The sequence below is a fragment of the Candoia aspera genome, chromosome 2 (genome assembly GCF_035149785.1).
Source record: "Candoia aspera isolate rCanAsp1 chromosome 2, rCanAsp1.hap2, whole genome shotgun sequence".
Taxonomy (NCBI): domain Eukaryota; kingdom Metazoa; phylum Chordata; class Lepidosauria; order Squamata; family Boidae; genus Candoia; species Candoia aspera.
Genome location: NC_086154.1, coordinates 265142694 through 265160563, shown reverse-complemented (window position 1 = coordinate 265160563; position 17870 = coordinate 265142694). Strand labels below are relative to the sequence as shown.

At 55.5% G+C, this 17870-nt stretch overlaps 1 protein-coding gene across 4 annotated transcripts in view; it reads right to left on the bottom strand.

Annotated features, from left to right (window-relative positions):
* UNC13B (unc-13 homolog B) overlaps positions 1-17870 on the bottom strand; it is a 174302-nt gene that overhangs the window by 53538 nt on the left and 102894 nt on the right. For 2 of the 4 annotated variants that reach the window (XM_063295917.1, XM_063295919.1), the window contains exons 2-8: positions 14797-14819; positions 11922-11968; positions 8936-9014; positions 7259-7333; positions 6357-6576; positions 1528-1755; positions 1275-1416 (exon numbers count right to left, since the gene is read on the bottom strand). In XM_063295917.1, the coding sequence (XP_063151987.1) occupies positions 1275-1416; positions 1528-1755; positions 6357-6576; positions 7259-7333; positions 8936-9014; positions 11922-11968; positions 14797-14819 (814 nt within the window). The remainder of the gene's footprint in view (positions 1-1274; positions 1417-1527; positions 1756-6356; positions 6577-7258; positions 7334-8935; positions 9015-11921; positions 11969-14796; positions 14820-17870) is intronic. The other 2 variants (XM_063295920.1, XM_063295921.1) reach the window with 1 other exon arrangement.

Sequence of the window (17870 nt, the reverse complement as noted above, 5' to 3'; positions counted from 1 at the left end):
CACATTCCAGATGCGGTCGCACCACTGACTACCACATGGCCGTCCCAATGCTGGCACCTCTGTCTTCAGTGCCGTTTCTTCTTATTGCCCTTGGCCTTTTTCACGGTGGGCGTGCGCCGTGTAGACACCTTCCCCGAACTGCCTCCCATTCCTCCAAGATCTTCTTTCCTCGTCAGTCGCTGCTAGCGCTGATCCCCTGCATTTGTATGAGCAGCTGGGACTTCTGGCACCGTGTGCAACACATTAGTACCAAACCTGAAATGTTCGTGACTGAAGAAGGCCCTCAAGTGTCTGAGAAGGCTAGAAAAACTGGACTCTTTAGGCACTGCATGAAGGTGCATGACACAGCAATGCCATTCTGGCGCATCTTTACGTAATGAGAGTTCATTATCCTAATTACATCGCCTCCCTTATTTCCCACCTCCAGGAAGAGAGCCCAGGGCTCCAATTTCTGTCAGAGCTATCAGCCGCTGATCATATGCCTCTGGAGGAGGGCAGGAAGAGATCCAGTCCTCAGAGAACCTGCATTAAGCAGCCAAACTGGCTGGCTGATTACCGGGAAGCCAAAGGACTGCTTCCTGAGTCGCGCACGCAATGTTAGGGCCATTCATGGGAGGCTCTGCCAAACACAGCCAGTCTCCCCGTCTCCTGCCAGTGCGCTTTGGCATCGTTTTCCTGGCAGCTGCCTTGGGCCTGGCTCCTCCTTTGAAGCACTGAGGACGCCCAACCCTCTTGGCTGGGACCCGGCCACCCGGGGCCCAAGGAGCAGCAGGGGCCGAGCCTGGCACAGAGAAGGAAGAGGTGAAACGGGCACGTTCGTCCATTCACAAGGAGGTGAAGGGAAGAGCTCAAAGCGCACATCCCGGAGGGCATCTGCAGAAAGCCAATCCTGCCCCAGCTGAGGAGACTTGGAGCCCGGATTCACAGCCAGCATTGTCTGGGTTCCCTTCCCTCAAAGTCCTTGTCTGGGAGGCGGGAGGGAAAGACACCCTCATTCCAGAAAGCCGTTGGAGACAAGCCATTTACTTATCCCTTTTGTGATTCGGGTGGCCATATAAATCAAAGGAATAAAGAAATAAATGTACAGTTGGCTGCCTGGGACCCATTATATGATGCGGTGGTTGCCCTTGATTTCCTCTTCTCCCAGTCACCAGCCGCCCTGCCCCTTGACAATGGACAAGGAATTCCCACTGCTGTGATCCACCTGTACAAAAACCATTTTTTCCAGGAAGTAAGTAAAACAGCACTAAGGCACACGCTACACCGATACTCACAAGTGGAATTTCTCTTCCCAAATGGGGTTCAGGTTCCCAAAAATGGTCTTGGTTCTCTTCTTTGTTTTTCCCACTTGAACAGTCACGTACGGATCGCTGGAGCCGGTCTTGTCCTTGGCTTGCAGGCCTTGGGCACAGACCACTGCAGGGGGAGAGAAAGAGGCAGGGGGGGGATCAGAAGTGCTCCGGAAGCAGAGCCGGGCTCTGTGAGGGCCTCATGGGGCAGCACCCAAAGCACCGGTTCCCCACTCACCTGTGATGGTAATCTTGGCCGACCACTTGGAGGTCCCATCCAGGACACTCTGCTTCACCACTTTTATCTGCTGCGCATGGGCCATCTTGCTCTCGCCGAAGACGTCTCGGATCAGGTCAAAGATCTCTGGCTTGTTCCGCTCTCGGATCTTCATGCGGTCCTTCATAGCCATGATGATGTTCTGGGTGCGATCTTCAGCCCCGTGCTTGGAGCTCTTCTCTGCTGCTCCTGTGGAGGAGGAAGGTGAGAGCTGCAGGGGTACCTGGGCTAACCTCCTGGCCCTGCATCCAAAGTCCAGCTCAATCAGCTTTCCCAGGTGCCACGGCCTGTGGGAATGGCCTCGGGAGACAGGAGGAAGAGCCGCAGACCAGGCAACGGTCAGATGAGAGGCGGCTGAGCCTGCAGAAGGGATGGGGACCTGGCAAACGTCTCAGAAGGGACCCTTCCTACTTTCTTGGGCTGCAAAGACGACGGGGGAGAAAGGTAAGTTAGTTGTTGGGTTACAACAGCAACTAGGGCTGGAACTGCTGTTACTAAGTGATGCAGTTGTAAAGCGCAATGTCATGTGACTGCATCACTTAGCAGTGGCCACCCCGACAGTCCTGGTTGCCATCGCAACCCCAGAACCGTGCAGGCCATTAAGCAGGAAGCAGTCTCAGGCAAGGCGGGGGGTGGTCTGTGGATGCCGCAGAGGTGTGGGGGTGTTGTGGGTGGACACTAGGCGAGGGCAGGCTGGGCGAGGGCCTCAGGCAGATGCTGGGGAGCATGGGTGGGCCAACCAACAGTCGAGCTCCGTTGTGGGGCTCCTTGGGAGAAAAAGTGACAGGAGCGACTTACAGGAGCAGCCTGTGACCTTCCCTGCCGGCTTCCCCATTGACTTTGCTTGTGGGAAGCCAGCAGGGAAGGTCCTAAATGGTGATCACGTGACAGCGAGAACACGATGACGGCCACAATGTCATCAGGCCCCCTTGTTCAGCACCATCATAATTTTAAACAACCACTGAACGAGTGGCCGTTAAGTTGAGGACTATCTGTACTTTCAGACTTGCAAGATTCTGTTAATGTAACCTTACAATAAAGTGGAATTAGTTGATCTGGGTGTACTTCCTGTCTGGACTACCTCACAAGGCTGGCATCAGGCAACCCACCAGTCCACCAGACTACCGAAATGTTCACCTTCTAGGTCAACACATTTTCAGGCTCCACTCTTGGCTTCTGTAGGGCCATGCTACTGGACCGTACTGCCTTCTCCAACCTGGCGTCCTCCAGTGATGCTGGACCGCAGCTCTCCTAATTCCTGGCCTTCGTGGCAGTCGGGAACTGTAGTCCGACACCCCTGAAGGAGGTCTCATCTGACCAGCAAGGCCTCCAAACGGTGCTTCTCATCCTCTGCTAGGAACAGAAGGGTGGGGGGGCTCTGCCTGGACTAGCCCCCTCCTAGCAGTGTCTCAACGTTTCACCTCCCGGAGGTGGCATTCAAGTTCCCATCCACTTCCTCCACCTGCTCCCTCCCCAGACCCTTTAATGCTGTTTTTTTTGGTTGGGGTTGATGGCGGTGGTTGCCTGCAGGGCTCTTGCACCATTTTCCTGTTACAGAAAGTCAGGGAGGTTCTGCCTTTAGGGATAAACCCAGCTTCAAACCGACAAGCCATTTTGCTTTCCAGGGAAATCTAGTCCCTCTCTGATTCCTGCTACTAAGGCAGCGGTGGGCAGTTTGCAGCCCCCACCACGTGTGACCCCCGCCTCAAAGCAGCCCAAAAAGAAATTGGGCAGCCAACTGGCTGCAGTTTAGTGATGTAAGATTTCAGGTTTTTTAAAAAAAACAAAACTAAACTAAATAAAACCAAGTAATAGCCCCAAAGGGCTGCTTTGCAAAATATAGAGCGCTTTTTTTCTAAAATTTTAGGGAGTGGGAATGGTTGGGCTCCTGGGTGGGTTTAGGGTGGTTTTAAGAGTGGGAACGGACTAGTTTTCCATTTCTACCTACACACCCCACCCCCCACAAAGCTGGCGATGGGTCCTGCCCCTGCCCAGAGGAGAAGGCTGGTGCTGGCAGCCTCCAGGCAGAAAGAGCCAGGTGCCCGTTTCCCAAGAGAAGAGGAGCCTCCATGGAAACGCAGCCCTCCTGGTCCCTGGAAGCAGGTCCTGCCTCGGCAGCTCGTGGCCTGCCAGCCCTGCGGAAAACTTCAGGGCCTGGGGGCCAAGTCTGTCCCCCTCCCGAAAGAGATTTGTGCAGGAGAGGGGAAACCCTCCAGAGTTCTTCAGAAAGTTTGCCTACCGCTGACAGTATGGAGGACATCTGTTAGGTGGGAGGGTAAGGCCTGAAAATGATTTGTTCTTGGAACCAAAAATAGGCTTTGTGATTTAAAATAAAAACCATCTTCCCTTGTTCTGTGCAAACATTTCTTGACAGAGAGCCTCTGACGAAACTGGCACTCGTAAAGGCTGCGCTTTAATCATCGCTTGAACACTCAGCACCAAGGTTGCCAAAAGGGAAAGCAAACCACCCCCCCACTGCTGCTGGCCCCAAGGCCCTGAGCCGGGCTTCCGGGTCTGGCTTGCCCGGAGGAGAGCCCTGGCTTTCAGCACCTACCCCTCCTGCTCCACCGCCTTCAGGAGCAGAAATACTCTCTTCAGGGGCCCCCGAGCTGAGCTGCGAGGGCCCTTCCCTCGTAGCTTTTCCTCCTGCCTTCCCCAGGCAGCCCACAGCCCAGCCCTCAAACTGCCCAGGGAGGCAGACTGAGCCGAGCAGAGATTGCTGGCCCAAAGCTACCGTGGCAGGGAGGGGCTTTGGACCAGGCTTCCTTGGTCCTCATCCAGCACCTTCAGCCTGTTCGCCCTGGCAACTGCTCCCCTATCGAGTGCCACTCCAAACGGACCATCAAGGCCAAGCGACATGGGAAGCGAGGCTTGGCCAAGCAGCAGCGGGCCTTGTCTTGAAGATGAGTTGGGGCGTGTGACCAGAACCTCTCATTTCCAAGGTTCAGTTTCCCAGAGGATCCCCCTGTTCAGCAGGAGAGCCACCTGGTTCCATCTGGATGCTCTAAGCAGGAGTCTTTGCTCATGCTGTCCTCTAAACCCTTGGCCTGGATTCCAGACCGAGAAACCGGGTCCACCCAGGAGCCTCCTTTACCCCTGTCTTCCAGCATCTGTGCCTCTGTTGAGCGGGGAGCCTCTGCGTGAGCACGCTCCTTAACGGGCGCTGGGGAAGGAGATGGGTTTGGGTAAATGAGAGCAGCAGGTCTGGCCGCCTGTCAAACCTCGGCTTCGGTGTTTTGTGTTGCTCCGTTCAGAAGCAGCCTGATCCTCAGCCGAGACTGCATGGCAGCCAGCCTCCCTTTCAGATGCTGTTTGTTTATTGTTCGTTAGCACTGCATCCATCCAGCCTCTTCTCCAGGAGCTCCAGGCAGCTCACATGGAGCTCTCACTTCATTTCATTTATTTAATAACATTCCTTTCCTTTCCTTTCCTTTCCTTTCCATCCTTTCCTTCCTTCCTCCCTCCCTCCCTTCCTTTTCATGCAGAGCACACACGCAATTCCCTAGTGGTTCACAATATGATAAAAGTTGATATAATAATTAAAACAACCACAGTAAAATGAAACGGTGAAGAAAACAGAAATAAGCAACCCCCCCCCCACACACACACACCCCACAGATGGTGACATCCCTGATCAAGCGTCTGGAAGAGCTCAGCTTTTGCTGCTTTCTGGAAGGCTGCCACGGAGGGGGCTACAGCAACTTTTAGGAGGAAGCTGTTCTGGAGGACGGGAGCCTGGACCAAGAAACAACATCTCCTGGCCCCAGCGCCTCGCCTCGCCTCCTGAGGCACCATAAACTGTTCGTCCCAAGATAAATACACTGGATGGGTCGATTCAGTTAGGGGAAGATGGTCCTGTGGGTATCAAGATGCCAAGCTGTAGATTAAAACCATTTTGAACCCCCAGGGACGCTGCCTCCCTGTCAAGAGACCATACCAAAGCCAGCAAAGAGCCACGAAGAACAAGCAGCCACAGCTTTGCCTGGGTTCACAGCAGGGCTGGGTGGCAAGGTACAGTTGTGTATATTGATGATACTTCATCCCATACTGACAAACTTCTCCCAATGGCCTTTTGTAGATGTTGGGGGGCGGGGGAGACCAAGCTCTGTGGCTCCCCAAGGGAGTGTCCACTGACTTGAACTTTCCTCCCCCATGACCAGAGGCCAAAACTATCCACGAGGGAAAGCGCAGACCCAGCATAAAACAAGCCTCTATTCTCTAACCCTCACACAGAGTCCAGAGGAATACCTTGGCTGATGGTACTGAAGGCTGCTGAAAGGCCTACAGAGACCAGGAGGGTCTAGCACCTCTATCCAGGTCACCACAAACATAATCAGGCAGAGCGTCAGCCTTGCGAGGTAGTGCAGAGAGGAAGCACACCTGGATGAACTAATTCCACTTTATTGTAAGGCTCTTGCAAGTCTGAAAGTATGTTTCTCCCCAGTTGCCTTTACAGCCCAATGAACTAGGGAAGCTCCCTTCTGAGACGTTGGCCATGCCCACATTCCTTTTGTGGGCTAAGCTGCCTCTTATCCAACTCTTTTCCTGGCTGTGGCTCTTCCCCGTCTCAATGGAGGCAGCACGCTGAGAGAGTTGCCAACATACCGTGGCACTCTGGATGGTTTGGGGTCTTTGTCAGGACGCCGGGAATGAAATCTGCCCAGACCGCAAACGCCATCCTTCAGGGCAAGCCTATGGCCAGCCAGTTCGACCCCTCCCCCTTGCTGCTTGGCTTCAGGAAATCTGCAAAGTGCCTCAAAGCCCCCACCCCAAAAGGGAGCGCTACTCACTCTGCAGGCAGTCAGCATTGAGCAGGTCTTGGCACTTTTCGTGGCACTTGACCCCACATTCCGTGCAGCGCATCCCTTGGCGTGCAATGCCCCATAGAAGCCCCTCGCACTCGTAGCAGTAGGTGGGGGTTGTGGCGGTCCACACCTCAAACTTGTGGGGAGTGGTGCAGGAGATGGGGTAGATTAAGGCCTGGAGGGTCTTCTTGTACACATGCGATTTCTGTAACAAAGAGATTGCTAGGAACAAACCCCTATTCTCCAGGAGAGGAGACCGACCCCCACCCCCAGTCCTGGGGACGTGGGATGGCTGCCCCCAGAGCAGACCCCAGTCCACTATTTGCGGAATGGGGGCAGGAGCACTGGCCACAAGCGGTGCTTCCTGCCAACCCCTTGCTCTCAAAGCAGGCTTCTGCAGAGGCTAGCCTGGGGGAGGGCGGCACACCTCCCCACTGCCGCTGCCCTCAGCAAGCCAAGCTGGGGGCTGGGCCGGGCCTCCTGACTGGCACAGGAAAGCTCCCTTGGCAGACAATGCCAGGTAAGTGTGGCCTCCCCCCTGCCCCCCCGCCCCAGGAGCAGGGCCTTCCCAAAGGCCAGGCGAGGAGCGGGCTCTGTCTTCTGAACGCTGCCTTCCCTGGGAACAAGAGCCCCGACCCAGCCACCTCCACACGCCCCATTGTTCCTCTAACAACGTGCTGTGGGAGCACACAAAATCTCTTTTGTGCTGCTGAAAGGCTCCCATCCTCGGCTCTTTTGGTCTGGCAGGGATAAGAGCAGCCGCTCGCTCGCTCGCTCGCTCGCTCCCTCCAGCTGATGCGCCTCCTCGTGGGGGCATCAGGAGGATCTTCCCGTTTCGCAGCACTCCCATCTCCCTGGCCAGGGCCCAAGCTACTCCCTGGCCTTACCAGCTCTTCATCCTTGAGGGACGTCCGGGTCGCCATGGCCGAGGTAATGCCTGCCTTCCGCGACTGCACCAGCGACTGGAAAAGGAATTGCCCCAGTTATCTGGGGCTCCTGTGCATGGAAGGGCCTCAGGGGAGAACCAGCCAAGGAGCTGAACTCTCCTGCCGTGTCTGCCACACCCAGACAACCTCTAGGTGGCCGCCGAGGTATTGGCGCTTAGCATTTATGCCCCTCACAGAGAAGTCACCCAAAGAGTCACCCAAAGGTCCCAGAGGACAACAGGAGACCTCATGGATGGAGGAGTCAAGTGGAGCTACTGATTCCAGCCTAAGCAGGATGGAGGACGAGATGCCTTCCCAAGCTGTCCATCCAGCAAAGGGTCTATAGCTAGGAAGCTTCCTTGATGCCACAGGAGGAGGAACGTCCTCGCCCTGATGTGCTTGGCTGGACTGGCCATCTGCTGGGAGACACCCACAAGGCCTGGAGGGCCCAGCAGCTCCCCATCCAGGCGGTCCTCCTCCTCCTCCTCCTCCTCCTCGGGACAGAAGGAGCTAACAGGAGGGACGTTCCCAGCAAGACTGGGCCAGGAGGAATGAGCCCCACAGGCACTGGCCTCACCCGGGGCAGGCACCTCCGAAGCACAGGCGGGACACATTTGGCAGGCTGGGAGCCACCGAGGCCCACCAGACAGGGCCACTGGTGGCCAACCACTGATGGGCCAGGGAGAAGAGGAGAGCCGCAAGGGGCTTCCTCCATTTCCCAAGCTGCAGGACGAAGGGTGGGCAAAGCCAGTGGAGGGGGAAGCGAGCGGAGCCTGGGAGCAGCTCTCCACTTACCATGGCCTGGGGGTGGGAAGTGTCAGCGTACAAGAGAAGCAGAACACGTTAATGCCACCACTGCCCTCGCATAGCGGACCCAAACCAAGATGCCACCCAGCAAGCCACGTGACCGAGCCCCGGGGGACTGCGGCCCCTCTGGCCTCCCCGCCCCCACCTCTGCCTCAGAGGGTGGAGTGAAGCACCCAGCTCCCTCCTCCTGTCTGCCCTCCCACAGCTGGACCCCGCTGGCTTGTTCACTCTACGCCTGTAACGCAGAGGGAAGCCCCCCGCCCCACCCACGTCCCAAACAGCCCCCTCCCAACCGCTTTCTCAACACGTTGCTGTTGCTGGCCGATCACCTCTTTTCCTGATCCTCTTCCCCCACCTTTCTTCCTTGGAGAAGAGGCTGCAGCCCAAGGCCCCACAACTAGATGGACCATTTTCCCCATCTTTTTTTCTTCTTACAATTTTTGGCCAGAAGAGCAGCTTTTTCTGGGCCAAGTGCTCCAAGTTCTCACACTCGAGGGAGCTTGAGGCAAGGGAAAGTAAGATACGCAGGAGCAGCAAAGGCATCCTGGGTGCACGTTGCACAATCACAGAGCTGTGGAAATGTTCCAAAGGTGCTCTGCCTTTTCTTGCTGCTCTTCTCTACTTGACAGCAGGACAGGGGCACTCCTGTCCCCCCCCCCCCGCCCCGGGCCCCTCCTGACCAGCGGAGGGTGCATCTGCCCTCTGGGAAGACGCTGCAGCCTGCACCCAACCGCCCAGCTGTAACGCGTCGCCCAAAGTTCAACCTCTGCACTTGAGAAGGAAGGTGGACCCATCCTGTCACCGAGGGGGAAGGTCAGGGAGTCCTCTCACCAGATCACTGACGAGTGGAAGGGGCTTCTTCTGGCGCAGGTCAGGCATGCTGTCAATGCCATAAAGGCCACAGGCTGGCCTGGAAATAACAAGCGGGGAGGGCATTAGGGCAGGTAAAGGTGGCAGGGAAGCTGCAGAGGCCCAGCTGGCTTTTCCGGGCAACTGAGTGAGCGGCGACAGGGGGCATCCAGATCCACCAGGGCAGGAGGGCACTGGGGCGTCCACCACTCCCTTTCCAAGAGTAAAATGCCCGCCTCTTACAAGAGCCCCCTCAGGGGCTCCCTCCGACCTCTCAGGCCCTGGTGGTGTCAGAGCCCGTCAGGCTCCAGCTCAAGGGCCGTGAGCTGGTTTGGCACCTGAGAAGCACTGCACCCAACAGGCCAAGCCTGCCCTTGGTCTGCGCACCATCTCCTGGCAGAGATGGCATGCGTGGACCAAGGGCACGGAGGAGGAGGAAGAGGAGAAGTCCCCTGACAGCCAACGCGGCAAATTCATTCAGTGGGATGGAACTTTCATCCATGGGGGGGAAAAGTGGAATCCAGGATTTATCCCCACAGTATTTGCCATTTTTACACCCTCTTTCTCAACACAAAACAATTCTTTGCAGAAATCTTTCTACCAACTTGTTTGTTCTGCCCCTCCCACGATGCCGCCACAAAGGGGACCATCTCACTGCTCACCACTGACGACAAATTATTTATGAAGAAGTTAAAAAGGCATCGGCACCAATAAAGATCCTTGGGGAGGGAGTTCAATTCTGCAACAATGCAGTTGGAATTCTGGCAGACATTTCTTGGGGCCCGGAATAAATCTCTGCAGACCCCCCCACCACTATCATAGAGGGAGGTTTCCTTTGACATTAAGTCCAGTCGTGTCTGACTCCAAGGGGCAGTGCTCATCTCCATTTCAAAGCCGAAGAGCTGGTGTTGACTGTAGACACTTCCGTGGTCATGTGGCCGGCATGATTACACGGAACGCCATTACCTGCCCGCCGAAGCAGTACCTATTAATCAACTCACATTTGCATGCTTTCAAACCGCTAGGTTGGCAGGAGCTGGGACTAGCAACGGGAGCTCACCCCGTCACGCAGATCTGAACCGCCGACCTTCCGATCGGCAAGCTCAGCAGCTCAGCGGTTTAACCCGCAGCACCACCGCATCCCCTTATCATAGAGGGAAGCCATCCCCAAAACTTTAAATATCCGTGGAGTATGTTACATATTGCACCCTCAAGAACCCTGAAGAATGTCTTATTTGCACTCCGCTGAAAGTTGACTGTCCCCAGGAGAACCCCCATCAGCTCTAAGAGCATCCTGTCGTGCTGATGCCAAACGTGGACAGCTGAAGGAGAGGTGAGCGGGTGGCGCCTGTGGTGAGGGCGGGACTGGCCATCCCTCTGAAAAGGCTGCCTGGAAAGAGCTCCTCTTCCCTCTCCCCATGCACCCTGCCTAACCCTGCGACCTCCCCCGTGCTGCCCTGCTTCCTTCCCGGGGCCTGTGACACTTGCTGGGATGGTGGCGGGAACCCCTCCTGGTATCCTCCCTGCCTTTTGTCCCAGAGGCCCAGCTGAAGCCAGGAGGCACCTGACCAGGGACGGTCCCAGAACTCCACCTCCAGAGCAGCAGCACCAATGCCCCCCCACACACACACTGAGACTGGGGTGGGATTCGGCTTGCTTTGCTCAGCCCCTTCTTCAGAGCCCGGGCTGATGTGCGAAAGAAGTGGCTGGTCAGTCTTGGTTCGGGATAAATCTGCCATGCCCCCCATGCCCCGCTCTCCGCCCCCCCCCACAACAGTTGTGCACAAGCAGCAGCAGAAAAGAATTCAAATGTTACAGATCAAAGCCATATGGCTCTATTCAAGTATATTAACACACCGAGAATCAAACAGCGTGTAAAAGGGAGTCTCTCCGCCTTTCTTCTGGCAGGCCCCCAAGTCATGCTGGAAAGAAGGGGAGTGGGAGTGCTCGGCTGAGGGGGAGCCCAGCTTCGAAAGCTCCCAGGGCCCCTGGAATCAGGAGCAGCAGTGCTTGGTGGATGGATGGATGGATGGATGGATGGATGGATGGAAGGAAGGAAGGAAGGAAGGAAGGAAGGAAGGAAGGAAGGAAGGAGTGAGCCCCCATGAAAAGAGCAGCTCTGGGGGCAGAAAGCACCCACGCTGGCCCAGCCAGGCTGCCCCCCATGATTGAGGGAGTAGGCACGGCTGGCATTCAGTGCGCTCAGCCAACGCAGCGCACACAGGCAGAATGCATCCCTTTGGGCCTTGACCTTTTCAGTTCTGACATCTTCCGGGTGGGGGGGGGAGCAGGCAGGGATTGATCTCCTCCTGATTTCTCCTACGGGGGAAGGAGCACCAGGGCAGAAAGAGGGTCACAGGGACACCAGCCCCCCATTTGCAAGCCACAGCCGTGTACTGGAAAGGAGGCTGGGAGAGACCTGGGAGGCTCATGAGCAGCCCCTGAAGGTGGTATGAGATGGTTCCCCTGGAGTAGAGAAGTCTGGTTGCCTCTTTTTCAGAAAACTCCTTTTTTGAAAGACTCAAACCTTTTGATTTATTGGTCTTCTCCCAATTTCTGGCTACCGCAGACTAACACGGCTCTCCTGGTACCAAGAGGAAGGAGCAGAGAAAACAACTGGCACTGAAACCCAGAGAGCTGCTCCCTCGGGGTCAGCGGAGAAGCGGCCTCGGGGAAGGCGGTGCCCTGGGCCGGGACGGCCGGCAGAGGGGCAGCTGGGCTCCTGTGGGCTTGCAGGCCTTCAGAGGCCCCTTGGAACAGCCTCCATTTGTGGGCTGTCTGGCTGTCTGAACTCTGAAAGCAGACTCGCCTGTGTCCCTGGGGGAATCGGGGAACCCCATAACGTGCGTGCGCCCATCTTCCTTCTGGCGCCCCCTGCTGGCTCCCCTCCCCACGCCAAGCGAGTGTGTGAGCAAGCGAGTGAGGGAGCGCTGCTGGGGGTATTAGGCAAGTCCCAAAGGCTACTCACCCTCCTTTGAACCATGGTGACTTTGAGGGATCGCCATCATCCTGACCCTTGAATGATGGAAGAGAGAGAGAGCAACAGAATTATTTTCCAGCCAGCAAGTCCAACATGGTCAGGGAGGACATTCATGCACAAAAATACACGCAAGTGCTCCATGGCCAGAGATCCACAACAGGGGCAGATAGGATATGGGAAACTCCATACTGGACACGGGGGAGGCCCAAAGAGCCTGTTCAGTGCAACTCTGTCGGAGGGGGAAACCTCTTCTCCAATTTCAGCCTGCCAAGGGCCAGCCTTTCACCCAAGTTCATAAGACCCACAGACATTGACTGAAGCCCCACCAGCTGCCCCCTCCTTCCAAAGCCCCGAGGGCACCTAGGGGCAATGCCAGGGTTGCCTCTCCAACCAGCCTCTCGCACCTGAGGCCCCAGCAGCACTTGCACGCGTGGTCGGGACAGGCCGTGGGGCCCTTGTGGCAGAGGCGCAGAGGAGCACAGGGGTCTTGGACTGATGTCCAGCGAGCAGCCGAGATGAGGAGAGGAGCGGCGGCACCTGGCAGTCCGGGCCTTGGCAGACGTGCAAAGAGCCTGAGCTGCCAGGGCCGCGGGTGGCAGTCAACAGCTGGCTGACTCCAGAGGCAGGTTACCAGGGAGGTCACCGGTGCAGGCATCCTGAGTGGCCCCCGCACCCTCGCTCTGGAGCAAGAGGGCTCCACTCTGGGGTCACCTCAGTAAGAGGAGCGCCACAAGCAGAGCCTGCCCTGTCCCGGCACAGAATCCCTGGCAGCCAGAGGTCAAAGAGGGCCTTCCCCAGGCCGCCCTGCAAGCATGGGAAGCCACTGTCTCTGCAGGCCCCGGGCTGGGCTGGGCTGGGCTGAGGAGCATTGCTCTCTGACCCCTGGAGGAGGAAGAGCAGGCTGAAGGGGGTCCTCACTGACCAAGACGACTGGGGGTCGCTGCTGGAGCACCCGGGCTACTCCCTACGCATGCAGGCCAAGCAGCCTTTGCCTCCCTAGAGAAGAAATCGTCCCTGGCCCACCCAGGATCTGCGGGCGGCTGCTGCTGCTGCAGCTGCTGTTGAAGAACAGCTGGCTGGGAAGCAATCAGAGAGAGCGCCAAAGAAACCTTCCCCGCCCACCACACCCACACAGACAGCCCACGGAGGTTCCCGAGGCCCTGATCATGCACCACCTCCCCTCGCTGTTGTGGGACCCCATTTTAGATTCTGCACAACAATCCAAGAGGCAGTAAAACCAGAAAGGCCGTCCAGCAGCCCCAGATTGGTTCCCCCCGTGGTGGAGGGGGCCCAACGTCTCAACCCCAATTGGGCCTCCAGCAATCTGGTCACCACTCGCTGCCCTTTCACTTGACTTCCACTTTCCGCTGGACATAATATGAGCTCCTGCCAACAACTACATCCAAAAGAGCAAATAATCTTGATTGCTTCCTCCCTGCACTTGGCATGAGCGGCCATAATTCAATTTGCAGTAAATTACCCCAGCCCTTTTTTTAAGAACACGGATGCTGCCGATTTGGGAGCACCCCCCCCCCACCAGATGCCCAGCTTCCAGACAACTTTCTGCCACTTTATGTCCAGCCGGAAAGAGATTCCAGGAAAACATGAGGATTTGTAGCTTATTGCTTTGTAACATTTTAGCCACGAGCAATAACGGCACCCTTTGATCGAGGAGCTCCCCGCCCTCCTAAGACAGGAAAGGAGAAAGACCCTTCAGGCAACAGTTCTCTACCTACCATTCACAGCGCAAGGCCCAAAACGTCCATCGCCAATCTATCTAAGTTTGTCTGGCACTGCCCGCTGCAGTACTGTATACCGAATGACATAAATTCAAACCCCGGTGTGCCTCTAGCCTTTAGGAAAGGAAGGGATGACAAAGGCAGCATTAAGCTGAAGCGGCTGATCTTTTTTCCATTTCCAAACAGAAAGCTGCTTCCTTGTGGCTCTGCCGGACAGATTATCCAGGGTCTTCTCCCTGACTTATCTGCCACCCGCAAATGGGCGCATCCTGCAACTCTCATCTCCTGGGGAAAATGGGGTCGGAGGGCCTAAGGAGCACCAAATCTTACACCAACTCATGAGTGCAAAGAGAACAGAACAAGGAATTTGCAGGGTTTCCTACGGAGCCAGCTTTCAGTCATCTGCTCAGAAACAGCGCTGCATGTCCAAATAAAGGGGAACTTGGTGCATATGGCAGCCACGCTGGCACTGTTGTGCCCACAGATTTTCTGATGCTGGAAAGAGAGAAATCCCCCATGCCTGGGCCAAGGGGCTCATGCAATCCTCTTTCAGCCTTTAAAAGAACCAGCACCATTCTTTCACTCATTTGGCAAACAGCAAGAATTCACTATAAATAAAAAAGAATGCTGTTCTCCAAGACTTACTTATGTTTCTTTATTAACATTTATTTAAAAGAGTATTTTTGCCATCATTCTAGCATATTCCTTCCAGGATGGCGCAGAGAAGCATGCATATAGGTAATCCACATCTCTGCAGAGCCCTGATAGGCCACCAGGCTCTGTCCAGCCTTTCTGCATTGCGCAGCACACTTGACCTCTTTGGAAACTGGGGTGGAATTTTGCACAGGTGACCTGCAACCTCAGCCAGGAATTGGTGCCAGACACAGTCCAGCTCTTTGCTCCTCCCTAAAGGCCACAGGCACCAAACAGCCTCTTCTCTGTTATGCTCCAGATGAGCCATGCCTCCAGAAGCTAGCACATGCCAAACCCTCCCCAAAGGGGAGGGAAGGAAAACACATCAAGCCTCAGCCAAAGCAACCAAGGTAAAACTCAACAGAACATGCAAAAACAACACACACCAGTGTCGGTCAGAAACACACGAGTTACAAAGGACAGTTAATAACCTGAAGTTCTCCTCTACTTCTTTCTGCAGAGGAGGGAAAAAAAGCAGAGAGGAAAGGAGAGTAATATGGTTAGTAGAACATATATCAGTTATGGACCAAGTTTGGAGAGTGGATCAGACTTGCACAACGATGTTGCCCCAAATCCCACGGATGTCAACCCAGAACCACTTCAAGGGCCTCCCTGGGTGTAGAGGACAAGCCTTGTAGAGATGCAAGGAGCAGGAAGGATGGGAAGTGGGTAACTAAGATTCTGGATCATGTTTTCAAAACAGATTTTGTTTTCCTTTCAGTACAGACATACCTTATTGTTGCTTTGCATTAGTGACCCTAAAACAGTTTTTACAGTTTGATGCCGACAAATAAAACCAAATCCTTCTCCAAGAAGAGCGAAAATGCCACCCAAACCGTCCCATCTACCTCCTGACACAGAACCAGAGATCTCAATCGAGCTCTGGCACAGAGAGCAACTCTCCCCCTGGACCCCATCAAGAACCACAGGGTGGAGAAGCCCTGAGCAACACTGAGGGGTTGGCACTTCTCATGGTGTGGAATTTAAGTGTCCAGGGAGGCAGTGGTAACCACAGGAAGGGCACGGGTTTAATGTCTGACACCATAACTAACAGAAAGGCCAAGTCTTCGCGTTATGCCTTCGCTTAAGATCCCCACCCCAGCATTCTGGAAGGCTCTGAAACGGTTTGATATCAATGAGCCTTTGGATTGTGATTTGATGGCAGGTTATGAGTTCAGAGTAGGATGTTTTTGCTAGGGTTATGGTTTACTGGGCCTTCCTGTTCATGTCGCTGTTCTTCCCTGTGCGCAGCTCAGGGTCAGTTTCACATTCTGATTGATCGATTGATTTGATTTTGGTGCCACCCGACTCCAGACCGGATCTGAGTATCGTAAAATAAAGAATGAAACAGATGTAAAAGTTAGAAGCTTTAAGAAGGAACTTTGGTAAATTCCCTTTCTAAACAGTAACAATTCCATGTAAAACTCCTTTGTTTTACTTGCAGAAACCCTGGCCTTCAAACAAAGGTAGCTTGCAAAAATAAAGCTTTTCCAAAGGAGCATATCCAAGGGAAAATGTGGCCATTCGTCACATTCACGAGAAGCCAGGAAGTGGCTGTTCCGCTGGTTCTGGCCAGGGCCCCTTCGCGTAACCTGCTCTCGCCTTCTTCCTCTCCTTCCCAAACCAGGCACTGGGCAGCCAACCACAGTTCCTCCCCTGATCTGCACCAGGGCCACGACCATCAAGTCCAGAGGATGCCCAAACCCACTAGGGCACTGCAACGGTGACCGAACACACAAGACCCCTCTTCACGGCCTGAGAGCAAGCGTATGTTTGAAAAAGGGTTCTGCGTGGAGAATAACTTCTGTCCATAATAGCAAATAGGAGGATAAACCCTGAGCGTGGCGGTCTGTTTCTAAACATCTGCAGGATGTGTTTGGCCTGAAAGAAGGTTAAGGGGCAATGGTGGTTATTCCAAGAAAGAGAAAGCAGCTGACACTTCAGACGACTCTGAAATTCACATGAAGCAGCAACAAAGAGAAAACTGGGCAGGGTTGCCCAGAGGAAATAGAAATCTCTTGGTGACTACAACAGGACAGTTTCTCAGTAAACATCTGAAGGCTCTTAATCCACAAAAATACGGCAATCAAGCTCTCTACATCTGGGGGAAAAGTCCACCATGTTTTGTGCCTGCATTTCCCCTCCACCTGCACCTGTTCTTCACAAGCCAACCCCTTTCTCCCCGATGCAGAATTTCCCAACTTGCTGGGTTCCAGATGTGTCATGGTAGAACTTCCATCATTCCCAGCCCTCAACATACCTAACGGCACTAAGTCCAGAAACCAGTCTGAATCAAACAATATGCTGAAGCCCTAGACCAGGGCTGGCACTGGACAGAATTAATTGGTGGGGAAATCAGGTCTCCCTCTGCCTGTTCTCTACAAGGATGCCAAGGATGATGCAAAAAACGTGCTGTGCTAAAACACGCAAGCCACTGTTTCTTTGCTGCTTCTAGTCAACCTTCACAATACTAGGAAAATGAACAGGCAGCTAGAAGCTCTCCAACATCAAGCACGTATCAGATGTGTCCGAGGGCTTCTGACAAGGCCCGAGAACGCAAGGTCAGAGAGCCTGGAGAGAAAAACTGGCCACTGTTTACAGATCCGCCATTCTGAGTGAGAGACCAAGGACTTGTTTTGCTTCGTTTTTTAACAGTCAAGGCATGGTAACATCTACCTCCGTCAAAAGCTGTGGGATAGGCCCCAGCCTTCATGGGGACAGATTTCTCTCTTTCAGGACAGTGTCTGCTGCCTCCCAGCCACGGGCTGACTGGGAAGCATGTGCTCCCGCAGAGCCCTCAGCTTCTCGGGCTGACCCCCCAGCTTGCCTAGGCGCCCCCCCCCCCAACCTCGCAGGGTCACAGAAAAGCCTCGAGATGACCTCCGACTCTGGCAGGAGCCCAGACCGAGGCGGAGCTTGGAAAGCGATGCAAGGCCCGCCCGCCCGCCGCCCCCGGGTTCCCTGGCTCTGGCAGGGCAGGGCAGGGCTGTCGGTGGTCCCGGGGCACGGCATTGCGGGCAAGAGATCCGGACCCGCTTGATCTCGAAGGTCTCTGCCCGTGGTAGCTCCGCAGACCTCCCCGCGCCTGGGGCTGCCTCTGAAGAGCCAGGCGGGGACAGGAGCCCGCCTGGCCTGGGCGAGACCCCGCCGGCACGGAGCCTCCCGGGCCCAGCGCAGCCTTTCCCAGAGGAAGCCGCTCAGAGAACAGAAACTGAACCGGAGGCGGGGGGGGGGGCTTTCCCGGGTCCGCGCAGGGCCCCTTCGCGCCACCCGGGCAGCCAGGCATTCCCTCACTCGCTACGGAAAGCGGGCACAGCGGGGCGCCTGGGATGTCTCCCCCTTACAAGGCAAGATGGCCGAGGGAGGCGTCCGCAGCAGGAAGCCGGCTCCACCTCCCCGTCTCCGCCTGTCCGGAGCCCTCGGGGGGGAGGGCGGCCCCTTCCAAGGCCAAGCCGGGCGCCCCGTCCCTCCCCTACCCTTCATCCTTGCCCTTCATCCCTGCCAA